The sequence below is a fragment of the Stegodyphus dumicola genome, chromosome 1 (genome assembly GCF_044657685.1).
Source record: "Stegodyphus dumicola isolate Sdum_Otavi_A_Nest chromosome 1, ASM4465768v1".
Classification (NCBI taxonomy): domain Eukaryota; kingdom Metazoa; phylum Arthropoda; class Arachnida; order Araneae; family Eresidae; genus Stegodyphus; species Stegodyphus dumicola.
The window spans coordinates 53301087-53328229 of NC_140768.1; the positions used below are offsets into that span (position 1 = coordinate 53301087).

At 32.8% G+C, this 27143-nt stretch overlaps 1 protein-coding gene across 2 annotated transcripts in view; it reads left to right on the top strand.

Moving 5' to 3' along the window:
* The first annotated feature begins 1226 nt into the window (after positions 1–1226).
* Positions 1227–27143, top strand: part of LOC118204234 (cytochrome P450 18a1-like) — a 39741-nt gene continuing 13824 nt past the window's right edge. The window contains exons 1-5 of one of the 2 annotated variants that reach the window (XR_015040577.1): positions 1227–1448; positions 9752–9879; positions 19930–20036; positions 23645–23946; positions 24342–24448. Coding sequence is in view for 1 of the 2 variants with exons in the window: in XM_085814531.1 (XP_085670657.1) it covers positions 1261–1448; positions 9752–9879; positions 19930–20036; positions 23645–23946; positions 24342–24448 (832 nt within the window). In the remaining variant the exon portion in view is untranslated. The remainder of the gene's footprint in view (positions 1449–9751; positions 9880–19929; positions 20037–23644; positions 23947–24341; positions 24449–27143) is intronic. The other variant, XM_085814531.1, reaches the window with a different exon arrangement.

Sequence of the window (27143 nt, forward strand, 5' to 3'; positions counted from 1 at the left end):
GGGAGCTATCTGCCTAAGGAAAGAGATACTATCCCGTAGGACTTAATAAGGAAAACTGTTTCGTATTCACGTTGCACAGGTAGAAAACGATGAAAACTGTCATGCCACCGGCCGGTTCGACTAAGTTGAATCCGGTCGAGCTAATAATGCTATACGGTTTTACGCTACGGCCGCTAGTTTGTCAATTAAAGTGTCTATTTACAATGTAATACCTCATATGCAAAGGTGAAAGCACCGGTAAGCATAAACCTGGAAACTAAATGGAAGGGAATATTTTTAAGCCATCTTACAATTTAAAAGCAATTATATTTCAAACAATAGCAATTTTCAATATCTAGTTTTTTCATTACTGCAATGCCTTGCATATTCCATTACTTCATGAGGGGGTATTCACTCTCTTAGCTTACTTTTGATATTCAAAACAACATATAAGAAAATTTATTTTTTAATGTTAAAAATTTAATTAGAGTATAATTTTTTCAACAATATGATTATTTTTTTATATACAGAGAAATTCTACATATATAACACAGCGTTTTGGAAAATAAAAGGCTTCTTCGTACCTCTTCAATCTATAATGCAGAAATGGGAAAAAACTCGGTGAAAATTATCTTCTTGAATTTTTTCATTACATTGTCAGATACAATTATTCGTTTACAGTTTTGCACATGACATTTTCTAAAATGAAACTTCAGAAAAAATGCATTCGGTCTGTGTTATTATATAAGAAAATTATGAAACATTATCCCATTTCATTAGGATCCATCTTATGTTGCATCCTCTCAAAGTACTAATTTTATTCTTTTAACATTTGTATTCCCATTAATATTGATATTAATTTGTATATGATTTAAGGTCATTAGACCTGTGTACAATTAATATTGCAACTAAGTGAACTAGCTAAATATTGATGCTTGACTGTTCCCGTAGTCTATTTGCCAAATTAAAATATAATTAAAAATTGGTTTTGTAAATGAAAGGATTAAAGTAACAGTGATTCACTTTAAATAAGGACATCAAATTATGGATCTAATTTTAAAATATAAATATAATTTTAAGTCTAATTTAAGACAGAATTCGGCAGAGTAAAACTGCAATATACGACTGTTTTATATCATCAAAAATATCTTTTTTTATATTGGCAAAAGGATGTTTTATCTCGACGATTAAGTAGTTCATATCTCATTTCTTATCGACTACCATTCTATTGGTACATGTCGAACGCTTTCGACTTTCCTCACAAGTGAAAACAATGTGAAAATGGAGAGTGCAAAATTCCTATATACTTCATATATAGTTATTATTATATATTGGATACTGCAAGGCAGGGGAGGAAGAAATCCTCCTGGACCCATTGGATTACCTTTTATTGGTTATTATCCATTTATGAGTTCTAAACCGTACTTATTTTTGGACAAATTAGCACAAACTTATGGGCCTGTATACAGGTAAGCTTACTGCTTTCTGTAAATTGAAGATTGACATAGAATCTTAGATATTATTTCGATATGAGTGTTCTGTAATACTTTGTTTCAATATTGGGTATATTTCCTTTTTTGCCATGATAATTTTTTTAACAACTCTCTCAGAACAAAGTTATTATCCTGTTGCTAAAAGCATACATGAGTTATTGCGGCTTTAGATTCAGTGAGCCATAATAAAGTAAATTGCGAATTAAAATGAATCACAAATATTTTCTGATCTCTCAGAGGACGCAAAAGTTTTATTTATATTGAATATACTGCAACGAATAAGACAATATATTTATTTTATTTTATTGTCACTTATACTCCCTAACACTCGTAATTTTTCGGTTTATTCTTTGATGTGATAAGCCTATTTTTAAGCTTATCTTTGCGTTAATATATCTTTCTAATTTAATCATTTCTAGGCTTTGATTTAAAATGACCGATTTTTTACTTTTCCTTCCGTTTGAGGCTATTCCACGGTCACAAATAGTCTTAATTTCGTTATAATATCAGCAGAAGGGGTCAAAATATTCTGCAAACCAAACGTCTGTATGATACATGAACTAAATTTATAGAAACAATGTATTGTTTAAAGGGAAATTAAGGAAGTAGACGGTTTTGATAACAAAATAATTAATCTTCAATTGTGTATGACTTATTTCTGTATTGCCAGTATCGCCATTGATACATATTTAATGTTCCCACTGAAAATGAGAGCCATTTTATAGAGATTATTAGTGATAAAATAGTTTTCGAGAATCCAGATAACGCATTTTGAGAGTCAGAATAAGCATGAAGATGAAAAATGGCATCGATCAAATAACCTCGATGCAAAGTTCTCCAAACCATTGATTGGTAAAAATGTGTGATACAGTATAAATGCAATAGAATTTGGTATGCTTATATTTAATTTATATATTTATAGTATGGGCGCATACATAGATGCTGTAATTTCATTTAGGTTATCGTGAACAGCTGAATAATTTTAAACAAAATAGAAAAATAAACAAACAAAACAGAAAATCGAATGAAGACACAAAATAGCACTAAAACTGTTATTTCGTCACACAGGATTTAAGAATCAAAATATTTTTTTAAAGTTCTTAAATTAATTGTAGTACCTTTTTTTTATCAAGTGCTTTGGAATTTATGGTTATTTCACATATATTGCACACTGATTTCGGAAGTGTCATCTGCCCAATATCAACAAGTATAGAAATGAGGAATAACCATCTTAGATGTTAATATTTATACAGAGATCCAAATTAATAGCTCAGAAACGCAGTTTAAAATATATTGTCCATGTTTCTCGTTTCATTCATTTTCTGAGCTAATGATTTCATGAAAAGGAATTTATAGTAAAACTAAACATTTCGCAGGTCATGAATATGACATACTTGCAGAATGAAGAAATCTTATTTGTTTGTTTACAACAAATACAATACCTCTTTTTTTATTTTTTACGTGGTAAATTTCATAATATGTTCACATTTTAAGAATTATGTTAATTTTATTAACAGTTAAATTTTGAGTTAAACTACGCTTTCCTATCGCTTCTTAATTTCAACCTACCACTTCCGGCCAGAACGCAGTTTTAGAATCACGTCTGAATGCTAATGAGAAAAAACGGCATTTAACAGCGAAGTTCTACTGTCTTAGTGAGAGAGATACCAGATATTCTGGCTGCACGCGTCTGCCGTTTCAGGCTGGTCTCTCGTAAGCTATTATTATGCTCGGCTGTACTTTAGGCCCTTGATAGCTTCGCAGTCAGTTAGCGTTAAGAGGCTCACACTGTTAGAATCTTGATAGCTTCGGCTATATCTCTTTTGTTAAGATTAGTTTAATTTGATTCTTAGTCTCTTAAGTTGAAGCCCAAGTGTCGGCTTTATTGTATTTCTCCAAGACGGAGTTCTGTTAAATCTTATTTGAATAATAAAGGGTCTTTTAACCCTTTCCAAGTTTACTTATTGTCTCACGAACTCAAGCGATTATTTTCTTACTAGTTCTTAAGATTCTTCACTTTTAACTGTAACTTAGAATTACACAGTAGAGAATCTTACATTAAAAACAAATATATTGTAACATATTAAAAGTACAGAATGATGCAGAATTAAGCACGTGTAAAAGTCATTTACAGCTACATGCAGTCATTCTGTATCAGAGAGTGATGCAGAATAAGTAACAACTGCGATGATTTTTCTGATCGCTATTATTTTTTTATTAATATTCTTTATCCACGCTTCACAATGTCCAGTAGCTGGAATACGCAGGTAAGTAGGTACCGTGTATGAAAACATAATTATCTGGCCACCGAGTTCACGGCATTAGACAGAGACCATTTTCTTTAATGTTGAAACTATATGTTTACGATGGGAACGTGTCATGGCCTATGAGGAATGAACAGATTCTAGAATCTATGGTTCTTTCACTGTTTGAAACTTTGTTAATAAACTTGTAAGTTCTTCGACCAGTCAAGCCCGAATTCCAATTTTTCTGTCTGAAGTCTGTGAAAAGTATGCTTCTTAGGATGCTGGTAATGTATGTAACAGAAGTCATGGTCGCTGAATGAAACAGAAGTCAGAATGGATGTTTGCTTTGCGCGTTGTCTGCTGCTTCATTGCCGACAATCCAATATGTGATAGCCCTCAATAAAGCAGTGGCCTTATCTTTCTTTGCATCTTTCTTTGTATTTCTTTTCTTTCTTTGCTTTATCTTTCTTTGCATCATTTCTTTGCATAGAAAGAAAAAAATCTTTGGGTATTTTTAGTTGCTGGATTTTTGTTATGTCGCATTCGTAATCGCAATGAGATAAGAATTAGATCAGAGAATAATGTAATACACATTGGCAAATTCTTGGCATAAATTCTGATTTCTTTAATGGCATGCAATTCCACCTCGTATATAGTGTTCTGAACTCTAAGGTCTGTTCTCTAGCTGTTTGTCATTTATATAAGTACTAAACACAGCCTGCTCTTTTGTCACTATCTGTTAAAAGAGCTAAGAAAAACCACATAAGAAGCTCGGGGTTGCATGGAAGTTCAATGTCATAATGTTCCTAATCGCTATATACATAGGTGCGTTTCCGCATGATAGAAAAATGCTGGAGTTGAGTTGTATGTGCAATATCTACCTCGTGTTATGCGATTAAATCCAATGGGGGGTAGATCTGCTATTACATGTGAAGCACTGGTAGAAGCTGTCTTGAACGCACGATTAAGTCTACGTAAAAAGAGTCTCTGACATATTTGCAGAAAATCTGCTAATTACACTGTGGGGTTGATGCTATATATAGCTGCATCGTACAAAACAGTGCCTTCTGCTAACGATCGCTATCAAATCTTCTGCATCTTGATTGACATTGCCCATATAAATTCCATGAAAGAATCAGAAGCAACGTTCGAAAATACCTTTTCTCGAATTTTCTAAAAAATGGCTAAGTTAGCCAGAAATTTTTAAACATCACTATTAGGAGCGTTTTTGGCCATATCTCGTGTTCTAGTTGAGTTTTTTTTTATAATTTAAATGTTGTTAGAAATTTGAAATATCATTGTAATGTTCAGCTACAAAACAGGAACCTTAAGTGTTTTGTAAAAAAATATTGTACTTAAAGTATGAAGAGTTATCTAACATGTATAACATTATCTTTTAGACTAGAATTCATCAGAAACAATTATACGCAGAATTAATTAAAATACACAGGTACAAATTTTTATGGATTTCATGAATTTATCTTTTTTTTAGAAAAAGATGTTTATTACAACAGATATGCTACATCATCATTAATAACCTCAAAGATAGGTTAACGTAAATGCATTCCTGGTTTTACGAAAGTCGGCTTTGTACCATTTTGCCTTTATAAAAGACTTACAGGATGGTCATAAAAACACATCCGATAAATGAATCCCTAAGCGACCTATCCGCTCAACCAATCGAAATGAAATTTCAGATATTGTTATTTGAAGGTATGCGCTCGCTCTTGTAATGATTTAAAGCAACAGAGCTCTCACAGTTGCGGTTGCAGTTAAACATTTCGAACTGCAACACCCATTTTTTCCTGTTCAAACTGATTAGCGCTTTGAAAAATCAAAAAAGGCATTTCAACTGATATACGTATGATCAAAATTGCTGTCGTAAACATTTGCTAAGAAGAGTATTGTAAAAGACCATTAACAACACAAGAGAGGACAGGGAAAATTTTTTAATTGGAATTACAAGTTTTCAGTGTATGCAAAGTTTCAAGATGGAATCATCTTCAATAACTTTGCAATTTTTGTGACCACCGCGATCTTACGACCTCACTCCAATGGATTTCTGGTTCAAGGTTTAACTGAAATCTAGGGTGTACGCATCAAATCTCCGAGATCTCTCAGAACTGAAAGATGACGTAAGACGCGTGAAGTTATACAGATTCCTCCTGCAATATTACAAATTACCAAGTACGTTCGTCATTGTTGTCAACTATCTCCAGCATAAAATGCGTTATCATATGCGAAGGTGTGCATACAGATAACTTGTAATTCTGATAAAAGTGTTTTCCCCTCTCCTCTCTTGTTTTGTCATTGGTCCTTTATAATGTTTTTCTTTGTAAATTGGTACGCCGGCAGTTTTCTCCATGCGTATATCATTCCAACGCCATTTGTTGTTTTTCATTGCGCTGATCAATTTGCGCAGAAAAATAACGAGTATTGCCATTCGAAAATTTCGATTCACTGCTCTATTGTTTTAAACCCTTACATTCTCGAGAGCATACCTTAAAATAACAATATCTGAAATTTCATTTCGATTGGCTGAGCGAATAGGGCGCTAGGAGTTCATACATCGAGTAAGTTCTTTTTATGACCATCCTGCATATTTGCCCCTATTTCCGCTTTCCAAAAGAAATCAGAAAAGAATATTTATATTTACGGAAGAGACAAGCAGTAAAAATAGATTCCAAGGTTTTCTATTTCTTTAAAAAAATGGATCTAAGCATTTTAATATGTTTTCGTATTTCGATGTTATCTTATCATTTCATGACTCGTAGTAGATGAAAAATCCTGTCCTTTCGACAATGAGAAGAAGATGTAGAAATTTTACAGCTACTTCACGAATTCAAACTTGATAAGCCCGATTTTGAAGGTATAACTATATTCATATTAGAAACTGTATTTAAATTCTTTCTATTCACATATATGGGCTGTGATCTTTATCATTCTTTACTTTTATTTTAGGTTAGGTTTTATGTATATTTTAAGTTTAATTACAATTTCGGTGTAGGAATGCTTACTCTTATTAATAAATTCAAACCATTTCTTCACCTTACTCCATTTCGGATTACGAAATATTTTACATAAAAATTTTGTTTTCATATACCGATGGGAAAAAAATACTTAATAATCTTTGCAAAATAAATCTGTAAATGTTCACGCGAAATACTGTGATTTTCTCCTTTATTTAAAATGCTTATATAAGCTTCTAACAGCAAACACCTTCTCTAAACTGTTCAGATAAAAGAAAATTTTTGCTACGGGCATTATCAGATTATCTTTTTCAAGTCATAAAGTAATATCAGTTAAACAATAGAATAACAAAGATAAAACAAAATATGTTACCTTATCATCACATTTGTATGCGTCGTATATTCATGTGTAATACGTTCGAAATTCATATTCGACATTCATGTACGTTATCGTTGAAGTTTTTATACTATATTGTAATCTTATTATATACATAATACTTCTTGAAGAATATTAACACAAATAGCTGATAAAAAAAGAAGTTTTATTCAATAATAATGTCGAAGTTCATATCAATGGTCCCAAACTTATCATTGTAGAAATGTTAAGGAAAAAGAAAAAGGAAATAACGCACTTTGTTATTTCAGACTCCAGTTTAATATCCGAATCGTGTTTAAAAATAGAACTCATCCATTTTGAACGGTGAGAGTTATTAAATTTTAAATCGATATGTGTATATGACACATACACATAATGAGAAGTATTTGCTATACTGCATTATAACTCGCTTTTTATGTTTTGAGGTTTCTTTAATTTAAATAACCAGTTATTTTATGTTTGAAATCTGTACTGTCACTTCTCTTTTTTCTTTCTCCCCCCACAGAATGCAAATTAATTCGCGTATATTTAAGGGAAGGTTTGAGATTATTAAGACAGAAAGTGTTCTGCCTTTTCCACATTATTAGGTTTGTTATTCTAAGATAAGAGTTCCTGCTTTGCATTATACTCGCCGATAGTCAAATTCACGCCTGTGGAGTCCAAGCCCAATTCCCGCTAATTTTCTCTGTGCAGCCTTTGGCTATTAGTTATTTAAATTTAGCTTTAAATTTGAATTTTTACTTTAGGTTTCTCACCATAATTTCTGGTAGACTTGTAAGCAATAGATGTGCGTTCTGTTCATCTTATTAAGCTTTAAATAAAGGGTTTTTACATCCTTCTCAAGAATCTGTTGCACTTCAGACATAAAGAGAAATCGCTTAACATCTACCAAAAGGTTAGTCGCAGTTTCTGATAGTTAAAGACTTAATAGTTTCTGATAGTTAAAGACTTTCTGATAGTTAAAGACTTTTAACTGCATTTTATATTTCTCAAAGAAAAAATTTTAAATGTTGTTTTCCAGAAATGTATCTATCACATTATATTAAAATTCAGTTTAATTTTGTTTTAAGTGAATATTTCGAAAAACAAATATCGATTTCTCACTCGGTATTTTGACGCAGTATTTTATTTACTTAAGTAAAAAAAATCTGATGTGTACACCACATGACTTCCTTGTACTACAGAATATTAAATTATACGCATTTTTCCTGCATTTCGTTTAAACTTATTGAGTTGAACTAAATCTACTTCGTCGATAGCGCCACAATAGAATAAATGAATTCAAATTCACTACATTTATTTAACATAGAGACACATTGGCGCTAGGTTCACTTAACATCTCATTCATTTTATAAGTCAGAATGCACAAAAATTATATCATCTGAAGAATTATCTAATCATTGCCACATGTTCTACTGAAATACTATAATAAATAAATCTAGAAGGAAGTATAAAAGAAATTAAACAAATAAAAAAGAAATAGTTTTTAACAGACGATTCAGCGCCTCTTACCTAATGCGCATGCGCTACTCGTCAGCATTCTACTCTGTGCCAGATAGACTGGCGACAATATTGACTGCTTATACGAAACACTTATTTCCTTGAATTTCATTAAGGATATATTTCTCATTCAATTAATTCAGTTCTCACTTCGCGGCAAGGCAAAAACGTAAAAACTCAAAACATCTTTATTAAAAATGAAATATATAGAAACACATAAGACGCCAGATACAGTTAAAACAATTAAAAACAATTTTTACAGTTAAAATTAGAGTTTCTGAGCAAAAACAAGCAATTTTGCTAGCAGGCAAAAAAAGGAATTTTTCGATGCCCAAAACCAAAACATACTTTTGGTTCCACTAGTCTCACTCGCCAAAACGAAACTGAAGGTGCAGCAAAATTTAATTCACTGTTCTACTAAGTTTCAAATGTGAACAAATATGGCTGCTATGGTAAGAAAACTAGCTTACTGCACTAAACTTAGCTGCACTGAAACAACTTTTAAATTACTTTTAAATTGTTGTTAATTCTACAACTATTGCACGCAGATTGACTAAAGGCATGAAAATCTTAACCGGAAGATAAGAACAATATAATTCAATCAGTTTTATAGCAAAAAATGCTCAATTTACCAAGAAAGAATTTTAAAAACTGAGCTCGCACAGCTGAGTAACAGACTGGGTGTGTATATATATTTATATATCAACGACGTTAGGTTCTTTTTCAATGCTTAAAATTTTTACTTTTGATTTTGGTATTTTTGCTATTAAACATATTTTTTAACAGATTTTTATGTTTTTAAAGGGGAAAAACCTATTTTAAAAAACTTGTTGTTTTAAAGGACATGTGGAATTTTCCTCTGAAATGCATAAAGTTCTTCAACAAAGCATTGCCAGTCGGTTCTCAAATTCAACAAATCATTGCCAATTCTCAAATTTGAGGCTTTTGTTAGATCTAATATCATAATTAATTCAAGCAAAATTTATATTTTCCTTTATACTTTTGCTATAATAAATTAATAATTTGCTATAATGATTTATTATTTCTACTTAAATGATTCACCCTAATTTCAGATTCATAATTTACGACTCAGACCTATCTTTTTGTTCCTAAATATTTCAGTTGAAATATATGAATAATCATATCTTTTACAGAATGATATATTAAATGTATATATTTATTTCATAGCCTAAAATTAGGAAGTCAGTATGTAGTCGTTCTCAACGATTTCCTGTCTACAAAGGATGCTTTCTTCTTAGATGCTTTTATGGGAAGACCACCAGAATTCTCATTCCACTTGAACAAGGAAACGCAGAGTAAGTCCATATATTCATACAGAATCTATATTTTGGTTTAGATATTAACCTGAAACTTCTCAGGAGGTTGATTTTAGATTCACAGATGTTTGCGAATTATGATAGCAAAACATAGCAGAATAAAAAAATTCGTTAAGTGCTTTTTGGCATGATGAAAATGTGCTTTGTGTGTCTAAAACATTTTGAAATATTGCTAAATTACTTTTCAGCAAAATCACATACTCAAAATGTGGCTTCTTTTTCTTATCATGAAATGTCCGTAATAATATTACAAAGAGCAGTCTGCAGCTAGAGATGCAAGCAAAGAAAAGAAACTGATTAATCCTTTTCTATACTATATTTCACTAGTATATTACTTTATTAAAGTACATGATTTTAATCTTCATTTCATGTTAAGTTCAATGAGTTTTATTAACTATCGAAATCGGTTTAAAAGTAAAAGAAAAGCTGGCGTCTGAAGAATTTTTTAATTCATTAATAATAACGAATTAAACCACCTGATGAAAGCCTCCACCTGATGCGTGCTATCAAATGCATGTAGGTGAGTTAACATAATAGATTAGTTTCCAAAACTTAAGCACGTGTTAACATTTTCTTCATGACTCCGCTAAAAATCACCTGGGAGCTAGGAAGACATAGTATTTTGTGCTTAGGATGAAAGAAGAAAACGAACGCAAATTAAACAAGACGCAAACAATACTGTAAAAAGCGGAAGAAATCATTCTAGAACAAGTGAGATTAGTGAAAGTAATTTTTCAAGATAGAGAACAACAAACAGATGTCCCTTAGTAAGAGAAATGATTTGATTTAACTATAATGGTTGAATGACATCGTACATCTATTTTCAACACCACATAATCGAAGGATTTTTGAGACTGGGGTCGTATGGGAAGGTGTCCCCCACAGACACACCAGACATGTTTTATAAAATTTAAATAAGCAAAGTACACTGGCAAGTCCACAGCTTGAATCTGGTTCTCTGATCCATAAAAATGATATCTGGGTCAACGGAATCTTAAAAAAATAAACAAGGGGAAGGATATTTTTAACAAAAGTGATCTCCGTTATCAGCATATCTACTGAAGAGGTGGAGGTATGTAAGGCCATTCAGTGTAATGCCTCCCCACATGAGGACTCTAGGACTACTATGATGGTTTCAGTCTCTGTTGTAGTTGGAATGAAATCTGCCTCCCTTTCCCCACCTCTTCCCATATCAGCTGGCGTCTAGAATCATTCGTGACACTGAAACGACTCTTAACGTAAAGAGATTCCCACTGATGATGCGTCCACTCTTTGTGCTGTTTATATCAGTCTAAACAGCACCGACGATAGGCGGCTGTCAAAGGGATGCAACGTTCAAAACCGATAGACGAAGAGGCCATTTTTATGAACATATCTGATCCCAATAAACACAACTGTCGCGTTTGCTTACTAGAACTTTACTTCCACGGACTTCCACGGACGCCCTCTGGCGAAAGAGACTAAAAGTAGGCAGTTGAACGGCTGACGCGTCTAACAGATGTATAACGATAGACCGTCTCCGTATAAATTGTGCTTGTAATCATTATAACTTGTAAATATTTTGTAGATATCTTTCATATGAATTAAAATTTCTTAAAAAGTTTATAGCTGTGTTGCGCAGTAAATCGAAGTTCATCATAGAGACAGATACCGAGAAGAAGGAAAAGCAGGCAGTTCAGGGCAGCCCTATTTAGAAGGTAAGTGAACTTTCACTTATCTATTTAATGATTAAAAAATTTTAATAGTACAAAGTTGATAAAATTTTTTAACATGGCGCCCGAACAGGGACTGCCAGTAACTGCGGTTTTCCTAACTATTGAAACTGTCTAAATTGATATCAGTTATATAGAGGATACATAAGCATAAATAATTAGTGATTGCTGATAGTTGTTGAATTGTTGAATATTGAACAATGACGGAATTCATCGATACATTGAAAAGGAAACGCGGCCACATAAGGGCTGCCGTTACAAAATTAATTGGCCGAATCGAAACTGAATTACCAAAAACAGAAGTGAATGCAGAGGAACTAGAAATTTCCTTAGAACTCTTAAATGAAAAATCGAACGAGTTAAAACAAATAGATGCCGATATAGAAAAATTAATAAACATAAAGGATCTAGACCAGGAATTAAACGATGTTGACGAATATCGTGAAAGAATAACTACATTTAAATAAAAAGCTAACTAAAAATTGAAAGGAATTAATATAGAACAACAAAAATTTCATGTGTTACGAAGCACTGAACAGTTAAGTGAAAGTATTATAGAAAACGTTAAAATCGAAAGTCATAATGTGAAGCTTCCTAAACTTACGATTCCGAAGTTTTATGGCGAGAGCTGCGAATGGCTGACATTTTGGAACACTTTTTCATCAGCCATACATCAAAATAAAACGCTTGACGCTATAAGCAAATTTAATTATTTGAAATCCTTTTTGGGTGGTACTGCTTATAACACCATTGACGGTTTCGATTTAACCGAAGAAAATTACGAAACTTCAGTTAAACTCCTCACAGAAAGATTTGGAAATAAAGATATACTGATCAACGCCCATATAGATAAATTACTGAAAATAAGACCTCTAAAGGATTCTAATGACATTCAAAATTTCCGTAAGTTATTCAATTATATACAGAAACATATTCGATGTCTTGAATCATTAAATATGACCTCAGAAACATATGGAGCTTTATTAACGCCTATTTTGCTTAAAACATTGCCCGCAGATTTGGTTTTGGAGTATAATAAAACAGTTCGGAAATCAAATTACGATTTGAGTCACCTAGTGGAATTTCTTTCTGAACAGTTAGTTGCGCGGGAACGTACATTCCAGACGGTCCAGCCAAAGGCGGCGCCGCAAAAGCATAACAAACTGATTGAAACCAGACCTATTGCGAAACACACAGCTTCGGAGTTAACGAACGCAAGTTTGCGGGGGGACAAACACCATGTGTTTTCTGCGACTCTTCTGATCACGAATCTTTAACGTGTACTCAAGCATCTTTATGGTATACTGAGAAAAAAAGGGAGAAATGTAAAGCGAAATTAATATGTTATCGCTGTTTACACCCACGGCATCTCAGTTTTATTTGCACTTCTAGAATAAGGTGTGAATTATGTAAACAACGACATGCCACTATAATGTGTTTTAAAACCGAAAACGGAGAAATTAAGGAAGAACAAATTGAAAATAAGGCCTTAACGAATAATTCATCCTATGAAAGGGTAATCTTGCAAACTTTAATTGCCAATGTTTACGGAGATGGTGAAAGCAATTTTACACGAATAATTCTGGATACCGGAAGTAGCAGATCATATATCAGCACGTTTCTTGCGGAGAAATTAAAACTAAAATCTTTAGGTCAGGAAAGTGTGACTCATGGGCTTTTTGGAGGAATAGAAAAAAGGGAAAATCACAACAAGTATCTGATTAAGTTAAATAATCCAGAAACAGGATTCACATGCGAAATGGAGGTTTTGAGCCAAAAAACCATATGCTCACATATTCCAAAATTGGAGGATAGGGAATGCTTAAAGAAACTAAGAGGTTACAAAATTTTTCCCAGTGATGTAATTAATGAGAATTCTTGTTTATTTGAAAAACACCCTAATGAAATACACATGCTTGTAGGAGCAGATTATGCCGGAAAACTCTTTACAGGGGAATAAAACACGTAACGGAGAGTTTAGTAGCGATGAATACACACCTTGGATGGACTATGTTAGGGAGAACGAAGGTAAAGGGAAAGAATTTTAATGAAATTCTTTTATCACTACACATTAGTGACAGAAACATTTGTGACTTGTGGTCTCTTGATTCTATCGGAATAACTGAACCAGCTCTTTCGCAAACAAAACAAGAAATACAAAAGGCTACAGAAAATTATTTTATCCGTACTTTAGAAAGAGATGACGCTGGAAGGTATCAGGTATCACTTCCATGGCTTCAAATTCATCCTGAGTTGCCAGATAATAGAATCCTTGCAGAAAAGCGTCTGAAGTCTTGCGTGAAAACCCTTCAGACAAAGAATTCCTTAGCAGCCTACGAAATTGTTTTAAAGGATTGGGTAGAAGAAGGAATAATTGAACCTATCGATATTTCGGAGGCAGAAAAGATCAAAGGGCATTATCTGCCACATAGAGCAGTGTTTCGGAAAAATTCGACTACCAAAATTCGACCAGTGTTCGACGCATCTGCAAAGGAGAAAAATTCGGTATCTCTGAACGACTGCCTGGAAAAGGGTCCTAATTATCTTGAATTGATCCCCAAAATTTTGACGAAATTTCGAGAGGGGAAGTATGGAGTAATTTCGGATATAAAAAGAGCATTTCTTCAGATAGGTGTGAACCCAGCGGATCGAGATTTTCTCCGCTTCCTATGGTGGGAGAAAGGACAGCCTGAAAAACTGACTATATATCGGCACCGAAGGGTTGTAAACGCCAGCCCCTTTTTACTCGCTGCCACGATTAACTACCATTTGGAAAATGTACCAAAACATCATCAGGAAATAGCTTCAAAGCTAAAGAAAGCCATGTATGTGGATAACTGCGTAGCGAGCGTGGAATCAATTGAAGAATTAAACTCATTTATCAAAGGATCTAAGGAAATAATGGCTACTGCAAAATTTGACCTAAGAGGATGGAAACATAATAGACTTAAAAATGAAACTTCAATTCTAAACCTTTCTGATAAAGATTATGAAGATGTTGTGTCAGTATTGGGATTGAAATGGGACTTGTTTGACGATACTTTGTCTTGTCACGTAAAATATGAAGAAAACCCTGTATTGAGCAAAAGATCTATTCTTTCCGAATTGAGTAAAATCTTTGACCCAATTGGGTTTACTAGTCCAGTTACTCTCATGCCTAAACTGATTCTGCAAGAGTGCTGGAAACAGAAAATTAACTGGGATACTAATCTGCCGAAAGATCTAGCAAGGAAATTTTTCACATGGTCATCTCAGTTAAAATATTGAAAGACATCAAAATTCCTAGATTGCTTCCCAAAATAGACGAAAGTACCACTCTGCATGTATTTTCGGACGCAAGCAAGGACGCGTATGCGACCTGCATTTTCCTTAGACACAGCGGTGAGAGTGGAGTCACTTGTCAATTGATACAATCTAAAGCGAGAGTTGCTCCCCTAAAAGCACTCACCATACCTCGACTAGAGATACTCGCTTGCACTATTGGAGCCAGGCTCTCTCATACAATAAGAGAAGACTTGAAACTAAAAGAGGTTCCAGTTTTTTACTGGACGGATTCCACAAATGCTCTCTTTTGGATAAAACAGAAAGAAAATTGGTCCACTTTTATAGCCAATTGAGTAAATGAGATTCGAAAACTGAGTAACCCAGATCACTGGCATCACATTCCCGGAAAGTTTAATCCTTCGGATTTGCCATCACGCGGTTGCTCTGCAAAAGAATTGAGGAAATCCGAATGGTGGAAAGGACCAGATTGGATTTATCGACCTCCAGAAGAGTGGCCTATTGCAGATGAAGAACATCCTGACTTCGATATAGTAAATGGAGAGAGAAAACGAACTGTGGTTTCAGCCAGCAATAACACGAATACAGATAAATTTAACCTTTTTGACAATATTTCAAAATTCGAAAAGATCATAAAGGTCGTATCTTGGATCTTTAGATTCGTTAAAAATGCTACAACACCCCCATCTGAAAGAACTCATGGGAGAATTTCAGTCGAAGAACTAAAAGGAGCTGAAACAGTGGTTTTCCGACTGATCCAACGAGAATCTTTCGAAGGATTGAAAGATAAAAGAATACGTGCTCTAGAACCTATCATGGACTCCAATGGCCTTATAAAAGTGAAAACACGTATCTTTCAGAGAGACGATGATGCTGACTTTCGTTACCCAGTTTTACTTCCCTCAGAACATCCATTAGTCTTAAAGCTGATCAAATCTGAACATGAAAGGCTAAGTCACGCTGGAGTACAATTCGTTATGTGCGCTTTGCGTGAAAAATATTGGATCATAAAGAGTAGGAAGATCGTACGCAAGGTTATCCAAAACTGTGTACGATGTCGAAGGTTCGACTCTGATTCATATAAGATTCCTCAAGCGCCACTACCTGAAGACAGAATAAGAGATGCTTTAATTTTTGAGATTATTGGTGTTGATCTGACGGGTCCCTTAATTTTAAAAGGAGGCCAAAAAACATGGATCGTCATTTTTACTTGCGCAATATATAGAGCAGTTCACTTAGAGCTAGTCTCATCTCTATCAACCGAAAGTTTCCTGCACGCGTTCAGGCGATTCATCGCTCGAAGGGGTAGACCTGTCACTGTATACTCTGACAATGGAACCAATTTTGTTGGATCAAATAATTTGTTTAAGACCATAGATTGGAATTCTATCTTAGAAAACGCAACAGTTAAGAAAATTGAATGGAAATTTATTCCCCCTTCCTCGCCATGGTGGGGAGGGTGGTGGGAAAGATTAATTGGAGTACTAAAGAGAATTCTTCGAAAGGTACTAGGAAAATCTTCTCTGAACTACGAAGAATTGTTGACAATCATTTGTGATTGCGAGAGCATTATGAACAACCGTCCTCTCACGTATTTGTCAGAAGACGTAAAGGATTTAAGAGCTCTCACCCCAGCAATGTTTCTAACAGAAATTCCAGAGACTGGAGTTCTTGAATTAGATCTTTTGGATTCTAAATCCATCAATAAAAGATACCTTTACAGAGCCAAATTGAGAAAAGATTTACGAAAAAGATTTCGATCAGAATATTTAGGGCAACTAAAACAAAGCTCAAAATTTATCCGCGAACCATCTTCTGTAAAAGTTGGTGATCTTGTAATTGTGTCCAACAACGGAAAAAGGATAAACTGGCCCTTAGCTAGAATCGTGGAAATTTTTCCATCCCGCGACGGACACATTAGATTAGTGAAACTGAAAACTGCACAAGGGGAGATTATAAGACCTACTAAGAACCTCATACTTCTTGAACTCAACTTTTCACCTGAGTCGGATATGCTAGTGAGGTACAGAACTCGACATATGATGAAATCTCAAAAGACTTGAACTACAGGTCAGTTGAGGTCCATCCTCTGTTGATACTGGACCTCAAGGTGGGAGTGTCGCGTTTGCTTACTAGAACTTTACTTCCACGGACTTCCACGGACGCCCTCTGGCGAAAGAGACTAAAAGTAGGCAGTTGAACGGCTGACGCGTCTAACAGATGTATAACGATAGACCGTCTCCGTATAAATTGTGCTTGTAATCATTATAACTTGTAAATATTTTGTAGATATCTTTCATATGAATTAAAATTTCTTAAAAAGTTTATAGCTGTGTTGCGCAGTAAATCGAAGTTCATCATAGAGACAGATACCGAGAAGAAGGAAAAGCAGGCAGTTCAGGGCAGCCCTATTTAGAAGGTAAGTGAACTTTCACTTATCTATTTAATGATCAAAAAATTTTAATAGTACAAAGTTGATAAAATTTTTTAACAACAACACTTGACATCTTACTGCGGTACGCAAATACTGGCTAACTGGTGTGGTTTCATTCCGCCTGTAGAAGGACTGGAGTTCACTCAAATCGTAGTTCTTGTCCGATCACCATCAGCCTTTATCAAAGAGATGACGGTGTTTTGTACGGTTTTGTGAGTACATGAAAAGAAACTGCGGTCGATGACAAACTCTTGAATTATTTTGGCGATGTTATACCTCTTCTCAAGTTTACTGATAATTTTTCTATAAGTTGGCCACATTGTTTCTTTTAATCATGTTACACGTACAACGAACCTTTCTAATCAATCCTTCATTTTCCTTTCTCTTATTGTCATGTTCTAGGTGCGTTTAATTTAGGCTTTAGCAAGTACTCTTGCATGCCCTGTAAAGTCTTATTTTCAGTATTTGAATAAGAATAATCTTTTTAGTGAACATTCTGCTAATTTCTATGTGCTCCATTTTTCAATTTCATGGTTATCTGCTGCAAAATTATGTCCATGTTTCTGTTTTTCACGGTAGTGTAAATTAATGATATGGAAATTGAGCTTTTGTTCAAAATTTTAATTTCTACAGTATATGAAGTACCTTAAATTTTTATTAAACTGCTAAAACTTTGTAAAAGATGACATAAATAAAATACCCGTTGTCTGAATTTCGAAAGCCAGAATACCAGTCATTCAGTTTGCTTATTATTTTTTCCTAGCACCAGTAAAATTTAGCTTACTGTTAATTTATTTTCATTTACTTTTTTTTTCTATTCATTTCATTTAAACAATAAAAATATTACGTTGGAGAAATTTTATGTATTTTTAATGTTCTATTTAGATTTTTAATTTTATATTTTTAAAGTTAATAGAAATGCATTTTTAATGTCAATAGAAATGCATTTTTAATGTTCTTTAGAATATTATAAAAATATATATTCAAATTAAATTAAGACATTAAGTTAAAATTTAGAAATATACACTACATAGATTATTTTATTTACAATTTGACATGGATAAAAATAATATATTAATTTAATTTTTGTTAAATATAAATAGCCTTGCAAGTTTTTGCGCAAAATGTAGTATCTCTTTTTACTTTATCTCAGTTTTCTACAGCAAAAAATGGAAACGAGATCATTAGATTATTATTAGACTTGCACATATGTAATTAAAATTTTGCTTTTTTATTTTATTTAGTAGTTCAAAAGAAAAGTATTTGTGTGTTTATGCAAATAAAAAGCAATTTCCTTCTTTAGTTTGCATGGAAACAATGTGTTTTGAGTTAAATTTTACAGACATAAACTCTTTTAGCAATTTCATGTTTATAAAGAAGATGTACACTGCGGGGAAAGAAAAGGACAGTTCTTTATCTTCCGTTCTACTAAACCGATTGACGAAATCCAAACTGCATTTTTCCTGCCTCGAAAGCACGACTTAGGATGTGTATTAGATTTATATATAACGCTGTTCTAATATAGTTATTTCGACACAAAATTGGACTTTTTCTGAAATGACATGCCAACGTTTTTCCATATTTCAATTCTGCGGCTAAAATTATGCTAAACTGCCAAGTTTTGTAAAAATCGCAAGAGTAGTTTTTAAAACATCAGCTCTCAAAAGTTTAGCTCCTCTATGTTAATTGAATTTGATATATTAATATCTCGTTTTTGTGTTAAACTTACTTGATTCTTTCTTCCAGAACTCAAAATTTAGTCTTAATTCAAATATAATTCGCCTATTTTTTATGATTTATTTTTAAAATTTGTATTTTTAAGTATTTTTTTATAAATTTTTCAAAATTATTTTTGCATTATAAAAGTGAACATAATATGCGCTTTGTATTTTGTTCAATGAAAGTAAAAATACTTCTTAACCTGTCTTTTTACAGAAGAGAAAAATATCTGCCTAAATGGTAGAATATTCTTGTTTCTTGAAGAAATGACAAAAATATTCTTTCCCTCTTCTCTTAAATTCAGAAGAGGTGGTTTTTGTTTTTGTTTTGTTTTTGTTTTTGTTTTTTAGTTGTTGTTGTTAACCAGTGTCAAGCAAAGATAAGTTTTTCTTTTAGCCTTTATTGAAATAAAATAATGTGAAAAGAAAAGTAAAATTCCTTTACTTCAATTAAAATATGTACACATTTGGAACACAGAGGAAAGAATTACCTGAATTTTGTATTGGCTATGTCGTCCTAAATACGGATTTGAAAACCTAGGCATTTAAGCTACTAACTGTGAAAGAAGAAAGTATCTTTTAAAATCACAACATATATTACGGAGAGCTCGTAAAACATCTGCGTATTCTACTTATATACCTTTTACTGTCTTTTATCTCTGAAATTTTGCGTTTTTATGATAGATACAAAATTAATTTTTATGTTTTGTGTATGTACAATTTTATGTTGTGTATGTACAATTTTATTTTATGTATGTGCAAAATTAATTTTTTGTGTTGCGAAAGGTTTTATAAAATGTTTTAGTCTTGCCAAATCTAAACTAGTAGAATAGCAATAATATGCCGAGTTTTTAAAGGTTTTAACACTTTTTTCTCCTTGCAGACACCAATGCATTTAATGGTCTACCTTGGAAGAAGCAGAGGAAATTTATGCTGCACGCGCTTAAAGGTTTAAACTTTGGAAAATCTCGTATGGAAAACCTGATCAAAGTAATTTGATACTCTAATCCAGTTTTTCTTAAACTGTGACCCTAAATGGAATCGCAAAGCGAAAAGTTAAAGTCGCGAAAATTTAATTCAGACACATGAGTTAAAAATAATCACAACTTCTTCATTATCTTTAATTTAATACATTGCATTTTCTGCTTCATGCAAACTATACAATCGTAATACTCGATGAGCTGTAAATTACATTTACACATTAATAAATACACCAAGCGCATCATAGTAGCGGTGTAGCACTGAAAGTTTAGCGTACAAGTTATTTCAAAATCAAAATATACCCCAAATGCCAACGTATAACGTCCGGACGTCACCTCTGCGACTCGTGTGGTGATAATGCTTTTCCAATATAGTCTGCTATTTTTCTTGTAAGATTCTCACTAGTGCATTTCTCAGTTACTGTAGAAAGTGATGAATCTTAAGAACTAGTTAGCGAATAATTGCTTAAGTCGTGTAACAAGAAACAACAAGATGGAAGGGTAACTAACCCTACATTATTCCAATAAGATTTAACAAAACTTCGTCTTGGAGTGTACAATAAAAGCCGACACTTGGGCTTGAACATAAGGGACTAAGAAATAAACTGAAACTAAGATTAACTAAAGAGATATAGCCGAAGCTATCAAGATTCTAATCGAGTTGGCCCCTTAACTATTTGACTACGAAGCTTATTAAGGGCCTGAGTACGGCCGAGCGTAATAACAGCTTTGAGAGAGAGAGTAGCCAAAAGGGAGACGCTAGCAAATCAGAAACTCGGATTCTCTCGTAGACTTCGCGGTTTAAATACCGCTCCTCCTCATTAAGCATTCCGGAAGTAGTAAGTTAAAAATTGTACAGGAAAGAAACTTTACCTTAAAATTTAAAAAACTGTTAATAAAATTAAAATAATCCTTACATTCTTTCATCGCAACAAGTGTGCTTCGCAAGAATAATATATTACTGTATTTTACTGATTTTCTTAACTAAAGATGGCATTTATTTGAAGGACTGTTATGATAGATTATGAAAACGGTATCTAACACGCGAAAAAGAAAATCTAATAAGACCCTTCTTCAATTTCGCTTTATTTTAAACAATTGTAATGGCCATGAATAACTTCTTTGTTAATTTGCAATAATCGTTTGGCTATAGAGCGTATGAAACCATCAAAATTAAAAAAGAGTCTTGAAACCAAGTATCAGTCGTAGGTCAATAAACTAAGAAAATATTTGGAGCGACTGTTATAATCTTCAAATAAATAAACCAATATTTTGAAAAATTCATATGATTGTTAGCGAAATATATTTATACGAAGTTTTATATCCGATTGCTTATTATCTGCTATTATTAAAATGATAAATGTGGTGATGAAATTCAGAAAATTCCTTTGTCAAACTACACCGTTATAAACAGAACTTCTAAAATTAGCAAAGATCAATGCAAGAAGCTTATTATTAAATTAAAAAAAGCGCACATTTTCAATTCATTAAATGAATACTTATGAAATAGCTCAGTTGTTAGTATATGTCAGGTACATTTATAAAGAAAGCATCGATGAAGAATTGATATCTGTCGTCCTTTTGAAAGACGAGAAGACGTACGTACTAAAATTGGCCATTTTTAAAATCGAAGATTTAGAATGGCAAATTTGCTTTGGAATATTCACAAACAATGCAAAAGCGACTGTGGCCGAAAATATTGATTTTAAATTATTTATTAAAATTAAAGCTGCTGGTAATGACCATATAGCTTTTACACACCGTCCGATCCATTGAGAGGCCCTTTCGGCAAACAAATTAGCAACGGGATTTAAAGGTGGCTTCAGGATGCTGTCAAAGGTATAAACTTGCAGGCATTTATTTTGAAATCTATGTAAGGATATGGAATATGAATAAAAAACTTATTATTATCCGCAGAAATAAGATCTCAAGGGGGCAAAGTTTAAGAAGATTATTATTTTTAAAAGACAAAATTATTATAGTTTTAACCGAACAAAAATCTGATCTTGCTGCTTTTCTTTAAAATGAATTATGACTATAAAAGCATACACATATTTTTGAGAAACTAAACGATCCCAATTTACAACGTACAGACGCCATGCAAAAAATCTTCCAAATGAATTCGAGAGTGGTCAAAATAGATATTTCCATTGAAATGTGATACCCGAAATATGTACCACAAATAGGTGTGCTTATCACAAAATCCAGTTGTTATGTAATTCAAAGTGTCCTATTTATAAAAATGCTCAAATTTTAGCATTTTTATAAGTAGGAAAATGAAACATACTTACATATGCGTGTATCTCTGAAATAAAAGTTAAATTTAGAAATTTGCTTTCAAAAGCTTATCATATGTGTAGCTGTCTTCAGCATGATTTAAATAAGAACCTTACAGATTTTGATTAAAAATCTCTCATGTTGTTTTTAATCTCCTAAAGCTTTCTTGGGGAGATAAGGGTCAACTAAATTGTGGAATTCTTTCTCATTGGCACTTGTTTTTTTTTTAAAGTAGATGTAGAAAGTAGGTTCCGTACATATTTACTTAAAGATATTTCGTGTTAGGGACAAAAGTTGTCTCAGTCTGAAAATCCATCTTTTCTAGTTCACTGTTAAACTGGAACCATGCATCAACGAATAAATTGAAGATATATTTAGTCATCTAATCTTCTTAACGCTATATATATTTCAGAGAGCATCAAGAATTCTTGGTATTACATAGCATACTGTTAGTTGAGAAATCAGAATTCGAATCCGTTTCTGATCCGTTACTGCCTTTGCATCATCGTAAAGCCAAAACATTTTAAGCTGAACAATCATAGATTGAGAGCCGCCTATATATTATTTTAGATTTATTTACATCTGACTGTTTCATGTGCGAAATTTCATGTCTTAATCTTTTTGACCCCTTATCATGCCAGAAATTTCTCCTTTTAAACTTTAGATATATTTTAGCTTTATTTTCATCAAAGCATGTAACGTTTCCGACTATATATATGTTTTAAAGTTTAAAAAAAAATTCGGAATTTTAAATTTAAAGTAACTTTAGTTCCGAAATCGGTTGAATTGGTAATTTAGAAATTTGATCTTTTTATAAAGTGCTTTCTCTCTCCTTTCCGCATGCCAACGTGGTGGAACGGTAGCACATTCGGCGCGTATTCGAGAGGTCCAGGGTTCAAGTCCCGGCGAGGGCGCTGCTCCTTTTTTATATTTCCTGCTTCAAAAGAACCTAATGACTCTACAGTAACGCCCAAACTAAAAGGTGGTGGACGATAATTGGTCATCGCCAGGATTTGACGATTGTGTCCCCTCATCTCCAGTCACCCTTTCAAAAGGGTATAAGGTATTTTATCTCTACTTACAGCATATCTTAGTGGTATAATTGGAAGCATACTCGACGCGTACCGAGAGATCCAGGCTCGAGTCCCGGTGAGAGCATTGCATATTTTTCACGTCTAAAGTTTCAACATAACCTAATGACTCTACATCTTGTACATTATCACTTATAACAATAGTGCAATAAACAGCAAATAAACAAGGATTTAATAAGTCAACTTTGTGATTCTCAAGTTATTTTTGAGGATAAATCTAACGTTCTTTTTCTTTCTTATATATCAACAGGAAGAAATCACTGATCTAATGGAATATTTTGAGAAGACTGCTGGAAAGCCGACAGAAGTAGGATCCAACTTAACTTCAAGTGCATCCAGTAATATTGCCGCTTTACTATTTGGGAAGCGCTTGAAATATGATGATCCAAAGCGAGTTATGTTAAACAGCTGTTTACAGGAAGCCAACAAACTATACAGTCAAACATCTTGGCTACTATTCTATCCTTGGGTGGTAAAGGTGATGAAATTTCTGCACGTTGGAGATGTGGGCGGCCTTTTCAGAGTATATGACAGTATGAAGGAATATGTAAGGTAGCTAGCAACTTTTATACCTATTTTAAAAACTTATAAATGTAATTTATAATAGATTTAAATAATATTTCTTTTTAAATTTTTGATAATTTCAATAAATCTTTTTAAGCCGCACTCAAATTTGCATAACACCAGGTTAGTATCGTAAGCAAAAAACAGAAAGTGCAATTTGGAAATCAGAATTGAGTTTACAAATTTTGATAATCGTTCCTTAGAAGAATATAGTATTATAATGCACAATCTTAAAGGGTTTTTGACATTTGTAACTGATTTATATTGCGTGTGAAATATAATGAAATATCTGCGTTAAGTAAATTAAATATAGTATATAATATAAAAGCATTTTAAATTATATTTCAGACTCATAATCACAGAAAATGTTCTTTTTTATACAGTATACAAATAAAAGAACACGAAGAAACATTGAACGAAACTAATATTCGGGACTTTATTGATGGATACTTAGTAGAAATTCATAAAAGGAATGATTCAGCATTTTGTAGTGAGTGGGCTTTAATATTATTTTTATCTACTTAGATGTATGTGTAAAAGAGATTAAATTATTGAGTAAAAATATATATATGTTACCGCTAAAGCGTGGAAATCAGTTATTCTGCATATTATCTACCTGATCTGCAGATTAACGTGAGTGATCCGTTAAAGTGCGAAATATTGTTTTATTTCTCAAATTACCTAGATAATGTATTAGTAAATTACATACTAGACATTACATACTAGTAAAAAATAAAATATTGCTAGAACAATAGCAACATTTCTGTACACTTAAAGCAGCCGCCAATTACAGTTTTAAATTGTTGATCGTGCGACGTTTCAGAAAATGTTCTTGCAAATGTAAATGTACCACAAATAGGTGTGCTTATCACAAAATCCAGTTTTTATGTAATTTAAAGTGTCACCAATCTTTAGATTGCACTAATAAGTAAGCATAATTTTATCATTCGTTTTGAAAATTCATTTCCTTAATTGTAATAAAATTTTAAACCGTTTTATTCTTTGTATTACAGTTTTTTAATTGACTGATGATATATTCTATCAACTCATTTGTTGACTGCTTGATTGTATTAATTTGACTTTTTAGATATCGAAAAATAAATAAATAGCATTATGTTAATTTAAGCGTACAGAAACGTTGCTGTTGCTCCAGCAAAATACTTATTTTAAATTTAACGAGCGCCTAGTAGGCAACGGGCAGTTTAGAGACTACCTAGTAGATAATGTGCAAAGTTGAAGGAGAGGGAAAGGAAATGAGAGAAGCAAGGTTTTGAACTTTAAAACGATACGAAAGCCGTTAATGTGTACATTACCTAGGTAAAATCCGGAGAACTCTTGATTCCGCGCTTTAATGGAGCAAATCAGTTAATCTGCAGATTAGCTAGATAATGTGCCTATTAACGACTTTCACACTTTAGCGGTAACGTATATTCTATTCACATTTGTTAACTCATGATAACAAACGGGCATTAAGGATAGCAAATTCAAACAGGTTAAATACACTTTAAATAAAACACCTAAGATTTAAATAGCGATGGTAATTGGCTCGTGAATTTATTGGCACAGAACCTAAACTGTCCATAATGCTCATATATGTCAAATATATTTCACTTTTTTAAAACAAGATCAAAATTTTAAAAGCAATTAAATAATATACTTATAAAGTCTCGCCCTGTTAGAGAGCATAAACTAATAAGCTCTAAAAAGTTTGTATGAGGAATTATCCTCAGGTCTTAATACAACAGAAAAGTCAGAAGAAGGTTTTAAAGGACCCTTTATTCAATCCAACATAATTGTACAGATGGCCCCATTTGGGCTTACATAAAGCCAAACCTTCTGGCTTAACTCAAACAGGTAACATTGCAAATAAAAGTTGTTAAAAATGCAATTAAATTAGCCTAACGCTCACAGGATAATTTTACACGCAGGAAGGATCTGACTCGTTGAAGCCGGTGGAAATAAGCTTTACGGCTAAAAGCTCCCAACGCCACAATCAAATCGCTAGCAAAACATGAAATATATTAAAACACATAGTAACGTTAAACAACGTTAAAACAGATCAGATGATCTATTAAAAGTTAGTCTTTCTTAGATGCTGAAATAAAACAACTCTAACCTCTTTTCCGATTATAAGGTCATGAGATAAGTCACGTTTTTAAAATACTTTAGACGAAGTGTCTTAAGATTTGAGCATTCTGTTGAAATATAAAACACCGATAAAAAAGCCTTACACTTTGAGCAAATCAGCTTCCACCTTTTAGAAGGTAATTTTGCTTAACTCTAGAGTAACAGCTTCTAAGACGAGTTCTTCAAAGGACTTCTTGATAAAAGGATTACAGTTTCTAGTAGTCTCCTAATACTTGACGCTAGATTTTATGCTCCTCAGTTTATTATAAAGTTAAAACTCCCAGCGTATTTACCATTATTCAGGATTTACTTACAGCTAAAGAATTCAAAGTGAATAGACTTTCTTATGAGTAATATGCCTTATAATTGCATTTACACAGAAAGTACAATATGTAACAACATGCATCTTTTCAATAACGCATTCATCCTTATTTTGCCTTTATAACAGTAATAAGATATATTGGTAGAACTAAAAAATATATTAAAAATGCAAATGCAATGAAAATTACTCGAGAATCTTAAATCATCTGAGTATTCTTTAACTGTATAATTACCACTCAAGAAGAATGCAAAAACATCGTCTTTCTGAAAGGAAATGTTGTTATCGTGAAAGAAAATATTCTTTATATAGGCTTCCAAATTGTCGGCAAATTTTCAAAGTTAGTGACAGAGACTCTGTGGATAGTAAAGCCGTTTTGTAAAATGCGTTTTTTTTTTTAAATCTTATAAACTCTAACACACTGTAAAGCCATACATTTCAGCTAAGCATTTGTGCAATCAGAATTGAATGATGTGCATAATATCTGAGAAAATTTGCTTTCGCGTAACACAACAAATAGTCTTTGTACGTATATCAATAGGAAAGCTTTTTTTTTTGAAATTTCAGTGCGATTTGGAATTATCTTTATTGTAATGAGGTACGGCAGTTTCTGCAGTCACACTCAAATGTCTATAGTCACGTTTTATTTTTTTGGTTAGATGTTTTAGATATTTCAATAATTTTTGTTAGATGCATAAGGTCTTTTGATATAAAAAATCCAGAAATTTAGCAACTACGT